Raw genomic sequence first — 13,084 nt, 5'->3', positions numbered from 1 at the left:
GCAATTGCTTACAGTGATATAAAGAGCCCTGACACACATCACCATCAATGAGTTTAACTGACAAACAAACAAATTCTTACCTTATCACTCCTAAATACTTTTTGCATAATAATTTGGAACACAGTGTACATGTGCTTTTCCACAAAACACCAGTGGTTCAAGTAGTGAATCTTACAGTTCTAACTTGCCAACCGTGGTCGGTATGGAGTTGCTCAATAAAGGGCACAAAATTAAGATAACATAGACGGGAGAGGTCTCTATGAATAGGAATTCCTAAGTATTTGATACCCTGTGAGGGCCAGGCAAAGGGAAAGTTGGACTGGATGGAATCCTGTATGGATTTGGGGAGGGAGACATCGAGGGCCTCAGACTTCGCTGCATTGATTTTAAAATTTGACCATGTAACAAAGTGATCTATTTCAGCCATAACAGCAGGGATGGATATATGTGATTGAGTGATATATACTAGGACATCATGAGCAAATGCAGAACACTTGTACTCGGTGCCTCCCACCTCAGTCCACCTAATATTGGGGTTATGGCGAATTGATGAGAGCAGGTGCTCCGTCACTAGGATGTATGAGAGAGGGGACAGAGGACATCCCTGCCTTGTCCCATTGGTGATTATGAAAGGTGATGAAAATGTTCCATTTATCTTCAGCCTAGGTGACGTATTGCGATACAGGGCCGTGATTTTGCCTATAAAAGGGTCCCCTAGACCCCTATCCCAAGCTTTTTAAGAGAATAATGTATGGCGTGCCAGGAGACTCTATGGAATGCTTTCTCAGCATCCAACGAGAGTATTACAAATTTTTAACTGCATCTAGCCCAGGAAATACTTTGTGCCTAGTAGCAGTGTCTGCTAGTCAGCGGATTATCCCGGCTGTTAAGCAAGCTACACCACCTGTAGTTTGGACACTTAATTTTTTCAAAGGAAATGCTTCGGGCCCCCGGGACACTCAGTGAAGAGCATCGGGAGGCACCCCAAGGCACAGGGTCTGGGACTGGCGGTAGGACGCCTTGCGGTGGACCGCCAAGCTCGATCCTTATAAAAGCTTTTTAACTGCAGCAGCTTTAGTGGATGCTACTGGAGCTGGAATTACGTGGCTGCTGGCATCAGACTTGCCCTCCAATAGATCCTTGTAAAAGGATTTAAAGTGTACTCATTCAAATTAGAGAGACAATTTAAATTAAAATGCTTAGACCTGCCTCCACCGCAGGGGGGCTCGCTCGACCCACCAGCGGACAGGAACCAGTATTGGGAGAGGGGGGCTGGCCGTCAGGGTCCACCGCAGCTCTGGCAAAAACCCGGCGACACGGAGGTCGCACGGGCAGGAACGGACTGGCCGTGTCGGCTTCGCACTTTTTTTGGTTTTAGAAGGGCATGACATGCCTATATCTGTGTCTCCCCCCTCCTTTTACTCCTCCACCTCTTTTCTTTTCGCATGACTATATGTACTTGTCACTTTTCCATGTGGTAGTTGTCTTCTGAGCAGTTTGTCAGCTTTTGGACACCTTTTGAAGTGTTTTCTATGTGTTCCTATGTATTTTTGTTTGCCTGGCATTGGTTTTAACGGTGTTTGAAGGTGTTAAACGAACAGTTCGGCGAACATACGGGTGTTCGACGAACCGAACTCGAACACTACGGGGGTGGCTCAACTCTACTATACAGTTGTGCTCAAAAGTTGACATTCTCCGGCAGAATTTTTCCTTTCTTGGCCTTGTTTCAGAGACTATGAATAATAATAAAAAAACTTCTTCTCCACTCATGATTATTGGTTGGGTGAAGCCATTTATTGCCAAACTACTGTGTTTTCTCTTTTTAAATCTTAATGACAACCAAAAACATCCAAATGACCCTAATCAAAATTCACATACCCTGGTGATTTTGGCCTGATAACATGCACAGAATTTGACACAAATGGGTTGGAATGGCTACTAAAGGTAACATCCTCACCGGTGACCTGTTTGCTTGTAATCAGTGTGTTTGCATAAAAGCTGATTGAGTTTTTGGGATCCAGACAGACTCTTTCATCCAGCCACTGACGTTTCTGGATTGTGAGTCATGGGGAAAACAAAATAATTGTCAACGGATATACGGGAAAAGGTAATTGAACTGTATGACAAAGGAAAGGGATACAAAAAAAATATCCAAGGAATTGATAATGCCAGTCAGCAGCATTCAAACTGTGATTAACAAATGGAAAATCAGGGGCTCTGTAAAAACCAAACCACGGTCTGGTAGACCAGGAAAATTGTTTGGGATTCAAAGAAAAACCCACAAATAACCTTAACTGAAATTCAGGACTCTCTGAAAACTAGCGGTGTGGCTGTTTCAAGATGCACAATGAGGAGGCACTTGGAGAAAAACGGGCTGCATGGTTGAGTCGCCAGAAGAAAGCCATTACTGCCCAGATGCCACAAAGTACCTCGCCAACAATACGCCAGACAGCACAGAGACAAGCCTCAAAACTTCTTGAACAAGGTAATTTGGAGTGATGAGACCAAAATTGAACTTTTTAGCCACAACCATAAACGTTACATTTGGAGAGAGGTCACCAAGGCCTATGATGAAAGGAACACCATTCCTACAGTAAAGCACGGAGGTGGATGGCTGATGATTTGGGGATGTGTGAGCTACAAAGGCACAGGAAACTTGGTAAAAGTTGAAGGAAAGATGAATGCAGCACGTTATCAGCAAATTTGCACTCATCAGCCCGGAAGCTGCGCATGGGACGTAATTGGACGTTCCAACATGACAACGATCCAAAACACAAGGCCAAGTTGACCTGTCATTGGCTACAGCAGAACAAAGTGAAGGTTCTGGAGTGGCCATCTCAGTCTCCTGACCTCCATATCATTGAGCCACTCTGGGGAAATCGCAGTTCATGCTAGACAGCCCAGGAATTTACAGGAACTGGAGGCTTTTTGCCAAGAAGAATAGGCAGCTTTACCATCTGAGAAAATAAAGATCCTCATTCACAACTACCACAAAAGACTTGAAGCGGTCATTGATGTTAGAGGGGGCAATACACGGTATTAAGAAAAGGGGTTTGTGAACTTTTGATCAGAGTCATTTGGATGTTTTTGGTTGTCATTAAGATTTAAAAAGAGAAAACACAGTAGTTTTACAATAAATGGCTTCACCCAACCAATAACCATGAGTGGAGAAAGTTTTTTTATCATTCATATTCTCTGAAACAAGGCCAAGAAAGGAAAATTCTGCTGGGGTATGTAAATTTTTGAGCACCGCTGTATATATAGACCCTTAATTGAAAATCTGTCTCTGATGATAATGAAATTACTGAAAAGTATTCTATACAGAACAGGAAGTTTGAGTCTAGTATAAGGTCTAGGGGTGAGAGAAAATTGAAAAAAAGATGAAAGGATATGGGCTAACCAATGACAAAGTAACTGTTTAGGGTGGAGGTGAATAACCTTGTGTTATGTGCCGTGCCTCTCTAAAACCAAGTGTACTAAATATGGTCAAGGTCTTACTACATCTTAAATTATGAGCGTGACTTTATGGACTTAAAAATATATTTTAAAGGTATTTTCACACAAACTTTTTAAGTGGGCTCCCCTTTCGGTTATGTTGTTTGGGTTAAAACTACTTTTGTCTTGTTACAATCTGATTATTATTATTATTATTTTTTCTTTGTGTCTGGTCATTTTTCCTTCCAAGAACCGTAACTTTTTTTTTATTTTCCCAGCAATCTAGTCATATAAGGGCTTTTTCTTTTTTATGAGACTAAATTTTAGTTTTGAATGACACCATTAATTTTAGCTAAAAAAAAAAAAAAAAAAAATCACAGCAAAATGTGGGGTGGGGGGACAATGACACAATTTTGCTATTGTTTTTCAGAATTTTCTTTTTATTGTGTTCATTATATGGTAGAATGATCTGGCAGCATGATTCTTCAGGTTAGTACAATTACAGCGATACCAAATTTGAAAGGTTATTTATTTTAACATTTTAGTGATTGAAGGGCTGTCAATAAAAACCCTGTCTCCAGGTGAAGTTTTTAAAAAAACAAAAAAACAGCACACCTTGTGCTTGACTCGCCTTCCCTGGGCCGAGCACGAAACCGCCACCGCTGCTGCCAGTGTCTGTTTTTGGCTGCAGTGCTGATGACATCGACAGAGCTGAAGCCAATAACTGAGCTCTGCAGCTCATGCTGTCTACTGTGCCAAAGCCGCTGAGCTCCGTTATTGACTGCAGTGATTGACGTCGTCAGCCCTCCAGACAATAACAGACATAAGGAGCTGCGGCAGAGACTCGGCGCTGGACCCCGGGAGGGTGAGTCGAGCACATTTTTTCATTTAATAAAAAAACAAACTGGAGACCGGTTTCTGAAATCGAGGGAAGAAAAGCCATTTTCCGAGACCCCTAACTGTATTTTTCCATCAATGAATGTGTGTGAGGGTTAATTTTTGTGAGCAGAGATTGTTTTTATTGATCGTATGGAGTACAAATATTTTGATTGCATTTTTGGGAGTATGTGCACTGACTGAAACTGTAAATATGTCTTATTTTTATTTTAATTTTTTTTTTTTTACTTTTTAAGGGATTTAAATTTGGGATCGCTTTTACTATATACTGCAGTGTGACAATGTTTAGCTAAATTTGTAACCCATTGGCACCCTGCAGTCATGTCACAACCAGTGATTGACAGCAGCGTTCAAATGATTAAGCAGCAGCGATCGGAACTAGCTCCATTGGCTGCTGTTAGTTGCTGCCTGTGTAACACAGCTGGCATCTGCCCCTTAAGGAGCTGACTCCATTAACGTGCACCCTGAGTGTGACATACAGTTATGTCAGGATGCATGAAGGATTTAAACTTGTGCAGAATAAACAAACTGTTACTCCTAACAACCAATACGATTGTAATTTTCCTGTAAAAAGCAGAGCAATAGCTCCTTTTCCTTTTGCACCAGTTTTTGTAAATCTGCTCTACTGATGCTGCTACCTGTAAGATCAGTCTCCTATAGCGAGGTTTACAGCCTTGGACTACACACATATGTATAGGATATACAGTCTTCAAACAGGTTATCCCCTTTTTTGATCACCTGAAAGCCAGATTAACATGACCATATAAAAAAAAATAGTTTCAGACAGAAAACTTGGGTGATTTTTTTTTTTCTCTTGTGTTAATATACAATCCTTATTCAATCTTTTCTTTTCACCAGCAGCTATTTTATATTATTTATAAGGCTATGTGCCCACGTTGCATTTATGAAGCAGAAAATTTCTGCTGCATAAATGCAAGTCCTCTCCCGGAAAAACGCATGCGGAATTCCGCACGCGTTTATCGCGCATTTTTCGCGCGTTTATCACGCGTTTTCCACATGCGGAATTGCCTTGCGTTTTTTATGCATTGGACTAAGGCAATTCCGCTTGCGGAAACGCAAAATTAAATGACATGCTGCGGATTTTTGAACGCGGCATAAACGCTGCGGAAAAATCCGCAACATGTGCATAGAAGTTGCGGAATCCCATTGGGGACCATGGGGTGCGGATATACATGCGTTTTTCAAGCGTTTACGCTGCGGAAATTCCGCAGCATATACGCTTGAAAAATGCTACGTGGGCACACAGCCTAAGACCATTTACAGTTTCTCATGCTAAAGAATTGCAATGTTTCTGTAAAAAACACATGTTATATGTATGGCATCCGATTTTTATTTTTTTTATTTTTATCACTTATGTATCAAAATTAAAAGTCCACGGGTCTATGAAAAGCACATGGATGGTATTATTGTGTAAATTTTTGTGCTGTTCGTGATTGCCATTGTAATATGTAGGCGAAGCTTTGAAATTTATTGTTTTCACATGTGAAAATCACTGATTGTAAAAACTGATTCACTTATGCAACTTGGATCCAAATCATTGACACTTGAACATTTTTTTTCCTGCACATGCGAAAAATCACTGATATCTGAATGAGGATTAAAGGTTTCACCATGATCATAGATGGTCATTTATTAATAGTGATTTATTTGATCCTATTTTTTTGCCTTTTATATTGCTTTAATTGTGGTCATTGTTAATCTAGTGATTCTCCTCACTATTTATTTGCTTGTTTTCTCAGGTACCTGAAAGAGTTTCGGACCGAGCAGTGCCCACTCTTTGTGCAACACAAATGCACCCAGCATCGACCTTACACCTGTTTCCATTGGCACTTTGTTAATCAACGACGGAGAAGATCTGTAAGACGTAGAGATGGGACATTTAACTACAGTCCGGATATTTACTGCACAAAATATGATGAAACATCAGGGCTATGTCCTGAAGGAGATGAGTAAGAGTCCTTAATGCTGTAGCATTTCAATGTTTGTCAGAAGCCAAACGTTCTTTAGCAGCAGTAGTTAAAGGGGCTTCATCATGGCAAATATGCCAGGCAGGCAGGCTTTAGTTAACTGTGGCGATTAGTTTTTATTGCTAGGGAAAGATTTGTTTTGGCATATGCAAATAGTAGTATAAAATCCCTGCTAAATGGCTATCCCTTTATGCTATCGCTGACTTGAGAGTAGCTGTAATAGGCTGCGATATTACTACCAGGACAGGACTAAAAGAGGGTTGGGTCAAGTTGTGCTAGTGATTGCCAACCCTGGCAACATTATCACAGGGTCTAGCATATTTATAGGGGCAAAAAAATAAATTACCCAAAGCTAAATTTTATATATGCATCATTATAATCTTCACAAAACTAAATGAACTCCTTCCCATCTCATGATGTACTTTTAAGTCACAGAGCAGGCTCAATAGCGGAGCCTGCTCCACACAAGACATGCATCAGCTTCATTATACAGCCAATGCCCACCTTTTTCAGCAGCAACTGGACCTTAGTTCCCTCTGATTGCTGCTGTTAAACCCTTAACCAGAGATTGACAGTGACGTTTAAATGGCACAAGCATGGTGGAGTGTCCATTCAGACGCACTACAGCCGCAACAGTCGCAACCATTGTCGTAGCAGCCGGCGGCCTGCTGAATGCCCCCATGACTGCTATCTTAGTACGCCTGTGAATCCCAGCGACACGCATGTATTGTTTTTGACTATATACTGCAATGCTAAAGTATTTAGTATTGCAACGTCTGTAAAAGTTCGATCTATAAAAGTATAAAAATACTTAACTAATCAGTCGATATGTTGTAATAAAAAGATTGCAATTTTTGGGGGCTCACCACACTATTCCTCCATTCCCCCCCAAAAATGCAATAAAAAACCATTAGTATGCTGTATGTATCTCCAACTGTTGTCAGCAAAAACGTCAGTTCATTATTCAAAAAATAAAAAACGTAATACAGCTCCATTTATTAAAAAATTAAAAAAATTATGGGTCTCAGAAATTAACAACACAAACCATATTTATTTATTTTTTCCATACTTAAGATTTTTTCTTTTCATTAGTCAAATGTTATCGGCATTATCGCACGTTGTAAAAACAAAACCAATGGTGGAATTGTATCATCGCTTGTGGAATTTCCTATTTCTCATTATATTATATGGTAAAGTGAATAGAGTAATTCAAAGCTATAACTCATGCCAGAAATAAAAAAAACAAGCCCTCCTATGACTACATTGACAAAAAAAATAAAAAAGGTTATTGCTGTTGGAAGAAGACGTGGCATATATGAATTTGCAAAAATTAAAAGTGGTGTCATTAAGGAGTTCATAAAGATTAGATGTTAAACTATACTTACAGAATTATACCTGGACTCTGAGCAGATAGATATTTGTTTGCAGGACCATGTGTGGTTTTCTAGTCCAAAAATAACAAGCAGTATGGCCAAACTTCCTGCTGTTGACTAAAAAGTGTCGTTGTATAGTCGCCGGCCGCCGTCTTCTCCCGGGTATCACCCCTGCTACGTTCTTTACATCAAAACACTTGTGATCTGACAAATCACACAATAGTTGCTGTGTGGCCCAGAGGTCACTTTCTAAATGTTCATAATATGTCTTTTGAAAAAAAAGCTTTGTAGCCTTGTCCTGAGTCTTATAGACTGATACTGTAATCACTGCTCCGCACAGTGATACCGCAGGTTATAGAGGTAGTCGCGCTAATACCAGCGGCCGCTAAGGGGCCTTATACTCTAAATACAATTTTAAAACCGCAATCGGGAATAAATGTATAGCGCCCCCAGGGTCACAAAATCTCTGGGGTTTGGGGTAGCTGAGACCCTGGAGAAACAAATTGAGGCTGGTTTTTACAGTCCCCGATCACTTAAAAGAAAGTGAAACCTGCATTAGAAATCATTTCTCTTTCCTCAGACATGATCTAATATATCTGAGGAGAATAAAATGTTGTCCCCAAGCCCCCCATGGTACCTCGGTACCGGTAACGCTATCCCTCAGCCCCTCCTCCTCTTCCTAGTGCAAAATGGGGGTCTCATGCACTGTGTGCCCTCCAAGATCTGCCTGCCAGCACCTGGCAACATCAGGAACCAATCTAATTAGATTCTATCAAACATCAGGAACCATCACAGTGATCAAAGCCCCTGTTTAGTAAATATGGCAGCACTTGGGCTGTACATCTCTTTTCTCCCCTTGTTGTTCTGAACGAGACACTACATCCAAGTGCTGTCCAATCTCCTAATCACCCCTTGGTTATCCCCCTCCTGTGTCATCCCCATACTCAGATTAAATATTACATTTTCATATATTTTTTTTATAATTTCTTTCTTTGATACTAGGGTTGCATTTTTTTTTTTTTTTACAAGTTACAAAAAATGTGTATATACAGTGCAGACCAAAAGTTTGGACACACCTCATTTAACCCCTTAAGCCCCGCGGGTGGTTTGCATGTTAATGACCGGGCCAATTTTTACAATTCTGACCACTGTCACTTTATGAGGTAATTACTCTGGAACGCTTCAACGGATCCCCCTGATTCTGAGAATGTTTTTCGTGACATATTGTACTTCATGATTGTGTAAAAATTTCTTCGATATCACTTGCGTTTATTTGTGAAAAAAACGGAAATTTGGCAAAAATTTTGCAATTTTCAAAATTTGAATTTTTAAGCCCTGAAATCAGAGCGATATATCACACAAAAGAGTTAATAAATAACATTTCCCACATGTCTACTTTACATCAGCACAATTTTGGAACCAAAATTTTTTTTTTGTTAGGGAGCTATAAGGGTTAAAAGTTGACCAGCGATTTCTCATTTTTCCAACAAAATTTACAAAACCATTTTTTTTAGGGACCACATCACATTTGAAGTCACTTGGAGAGGTCTTTTTGACAGAAAATACCCAAAAGTGACACCATTCTAAAAACTGCACCCCTTAAGGTGCTCAAAACCACATTCAAGAACTTTATTAACCCTTCAGGTGCTTCACAGGAATTTTTTGAATGTGGAAGAAAAAAATGAACATTTAACTTTTTTCACAAAAATGTTACTTTAGACCCAACTTTTTTTATTTTCACAGGGGTAACAAGAAAAAATGGACCCCAAAATTTGTTGTGCAATTTCCCCTGGGCACGCAGATACCCAATATTTGGGGAAAAAACACTGTTTGGGCGCACGGCAGGGCTTGGAAGGGAAGGAGCGCCATTTGACTTTTTGATTGTAAAATTTGCTTGAATAATTAGCGGATGCCATGTTGTGTTTGGAGAGCCCCTGTGTGCCCAAACTTTGGAGCTCCCCCACAAGTGACCCCATTTTGGAAACTAGACCCCCCAAGGCACCTTTCTAGATGCATAGTGAGCACTTGGAACCCCCAGGTGCTTCACAAATTGATTCGTAAAAATGAAAAAGTGAAAAAAAAAACACTTTTTCATTTTTACGAATCAATTTGTGAAGCACCTAGGGGTTCCAAGTGCTCACTATGCATCTAGATAGGTGCCTTGGGGGGTCTAGTTTCCAAAATGGGGTCACTTGTGGGGGAGCTCCAATGTTTGGACACACAGGGACTCTCTAAATACAACATGGTATCCGCTAACAAATTGAATGGAAAATCGGCTCAAATTGTTAGCGGACACCACATTGCGTTTGGAGAGCCCCTCTGTGCCCAAACTTTGGAGCTCCCCCACAAGTGACCCCATTTTGGAAACTAGACCCCCCAAGGCACCTTTCTAGATGCATAGTGAGCACTTGGAACCCCCAGGTGTTTCACAAATTGATTCATAAAAATGAAAAAGTGTTTTTCTTTTCACTTTTTCATTTTTACGAATCAATTTGTGAAGCACCTGGGGGTTCCAAGTGCTCACTATGCATCTAGATAGGTGCCTTGGGGGGTCTAGTTTCCAAAATGGGGTCACTTGTGGGGGAGCTCCAATGTTTGGGCACACAGGGGCTCTCCAAACGCAACATGGCGTCCGCTAACAATTTGAGCCGATTTTCCATTCAATTTGTTAGCGGACACCATGTCGCGTTTGGAGAGCCCGTGATGTGCCTAAACAGTGGAGCTCCCCCACAAGTGTCCCCATTTTGGAAACTATACCCCTCAAGGATTTTATTAAGGTGTATAGTGAACATTTTGAACCCAGAGGTACGGCACAGAATTTGTTTACATTAGGTCATCATATTGAATAAGTTGTCATTATTCTTGAGCGCAAGTGCTCGCTACTTGAGTTTGCATCGGGTACTCAGGTATGCACCATGTACAGCGTGTGCTCGAGTGACATGCTCGAGTCCCTGCTCCGCATGTTTCACGGTTATTAGACACCCAAAAAAAAACATGCGGGGATCGCTCGTGCATGGCAGGCAATCCCCGTAAAGTTTTTTGGCCGCGAAGCATATGGGGCAGAGACTCGAGCATGTCACTAAAATACCCACGATACTCAATGCATACCAGAGCACCCGATGCAAACTCAAGTAGCGAGCACTTGCTCTCAACACTAGTCGCCATATCGTCATCTTTTTTTCTTACTTTTGAAAAAAATCCCAACCCCAGCCCTAGCCCTAGCACAACCCTAGCCCTAGCACAACCCTAGCCCTAGCACAACCCTAGCCCTAGCACAACCCTAGCCCTAGCACAACCCTAGCCCTAGCACAACCCTAGCCCCAGCACAACCCTAGCCCCAGCACAACCCTAGCCCCAGCACAACCCTAGCCCCAGCACAACCCTAGCCCCAGCACAACCCTAGCCCCAGCACAACCCTAGCCCCAGCACAACCCTAGCCCCAGCACAACCCTAGCCCCAGCACAACCCTAGCCCCAGCACAACCCTAGCCCCAGCACAACCCTAGCCCCAGCACAACCCTAGCCCCAGCACAACCCTAGCCCCAGCACAACCCTAGCCCCAAACCCAGCCCTAACCCTAGCCCAATCCTAACCCAAGAGTTTATTTTTGACGCCGTTCCTTGTGCGGTATAAGTGATTAGACGACTTTATTCTTCGGGTCGGTGTGATTACAGCAATGCCAGAATCATATGGGGTTTTTATGACTGACAGCTGTCACACACTAAAAGACGCATTTTTTGTAAAATCTAGTTTTTGCATCGCCATATTTTGAGAGCTATAATTTTTCCAGATTTTGGCAGACAGTCATGTGACGGCTCGTTTTTTGCGGGATGACTTGACGTTGTTATTGGTGCCATTTTCAGGCACGTGACATTTTTTGATCGCTTTCTATTCCGATTTTTGGGAGGCAGAATAAACAAAAACCAACAAATCAGGAATTTTTTTTTTTTTTTTTTATTCTGTTCCGCGTGTGGTAAAATTGATGAGGTAGCTTTATTCTTCGGGTCAGTACGTTTACAGCAGTACCACATTTGTATCATTTTTCTATGTTTTGGCGCTTATACACAATAAAAGCTATTCTATAGAAAAAAATATTTTTTAGCATCGCTTTATTCTGAGAGCTATAACTTTTTTATTTTTCGGCTGATGGAGCTGTATGGCGGCTTGTTTTTTGCGGGACGAGATGACGTTTTCAGCGGTATCATTTTTATTTATATGCGTCTTTTTGATCGCGTGTTATTCCACTTTTTGTTTGGCGGTATGGTGATAAAGCATTGTTTTTTGCTTCGTTTTTTTTTTTTTTTTTTTTTTTTACCGTGTTCACTGAAGGGGTTAACTAGTGGGACATTTTTATAGGTCAGGTTGTTCCGGACGCGGCGATACCAAATATGTGTACTTTTATTGTTTTTTTTTTTTTTTTCTTTTTATAATAATATTTATTGATGGGTACATTATATTTTTATTTCTGTTTTTTTTTTTTTTTTTTTATAATATTTTTGCACATTTTTTTTTTTTTTTTTCCCACTTTCACACAGTTTATACACTTTATTACTTTGTCCCACTCTGGGACTTTCACTTTTTTTTTTCTGATCGCCTGCATGGCACAGGAATGAAGCACCATCCCTATGCCATGAAGGCTGTCAGAAGTGCACAGTGTGAAGATTGCTTGGAGATGCACTGCGCATGCCCAAGCAATCTTCCTGCTCTCTGGTGACCCGGATGTTGTCATGACGACATCGGGTCATCATGGCAACACCCGGGAAGCCTTTGCAGACTGCGTTGGAAGCCGGAAGAGGAGGTGAGTATCGCCGATCACCTCCCCTTGCCCCCGCAATGCCGCGATCGACTTCGATCGCAGCATCGCGGGGGTTAATGTGCTGGGAGCGGTGCAGGACCGCTCCCTGCACATAGTACCGGGTGTCAGCTGTGACAATTGTAACGGGTCTGGGAGGCGGAACCTCTGAGCTACTATACAAGGGGGCAGTCCTTGTAAGGGAGCGGGTGGCGACCAGGCAGGCAGTCACAGCAGGTGACCGGGACAGTCTCTGGAAGAACGGGCAGGAGATCACGACAAGTGACTGGGGCAGTCTCTGGGTGAACGGGCAGATGGTCACGGCAAGTGACCGGGACAGTCTCTGGAAGAACGGGCAGGAGATCACGGCAAGTGACTGGGGCAGTCTCTGGGTGAACGGGCAGGTGGTCACGGCAAGTGACCGGGGCAGTCTCTGGGTAAAGGGTTGGTACGACCTGTGGCGGCTGATGGTAGACTTGAGCTCCCAGGTGAGCAGGCGAGAGTCTCTGGATAAACGGGTGGAAGACCAACAGACAGGCGGCAGGTGAGCGCTCCCAGGTGAGCGGGCAAGCTGGTCCATAGACAGACTGACGGGAGTAG

At 42.1% G+C, this 13,084-nt stretch overlaps 1 protein-coding gene across 2 annotated transcripts in view; it reads left to right on the top strand.

The window, feature by feature from the left end:
- Window positions 1-13,084, top strand: part of UNK (unk zinc finger) — a 118,886-nt gene that overhangs the window by 38,967 nt on the left and 66,835 nt on the right. For both annotated transcript variants that reach the window (XM_073683993.1, XM_073683992.1), the window contains exon 2: window positions 6,093-6,302. In XM_073683993.1, coding sequence (XP_073540094.1) covers window positions 6,093-6,302 — 210 coding nt within the window. The remainder of the gene's footprint in view (window positions 1-6,092; window positions 6,303-13,084) is intronic.

This window comes from Phyllobates terribilis, unplaced genomic scaffold (assembly GCF_046119375.1).
Source record: "Phyllobates terribilis strain yellow unplaced genomic scaffold, ASM4611937v1 Scaffold_5__5_contigs__length_657084704, whole genome shotgun sequence".
Classification (NCBI taxonomy): domain Eukaryota; kingdom Metazoa; phylum Chordata; class Amphibia; order Anura; family Dendrobatidae; genus Phyllobates; species Phyllobates terribilis.
The sequence above is the reverse complement of the archived record's forward strand: the minus strand, read 5'-3'. Positions and strand labels throughout refer to the sequence as shown.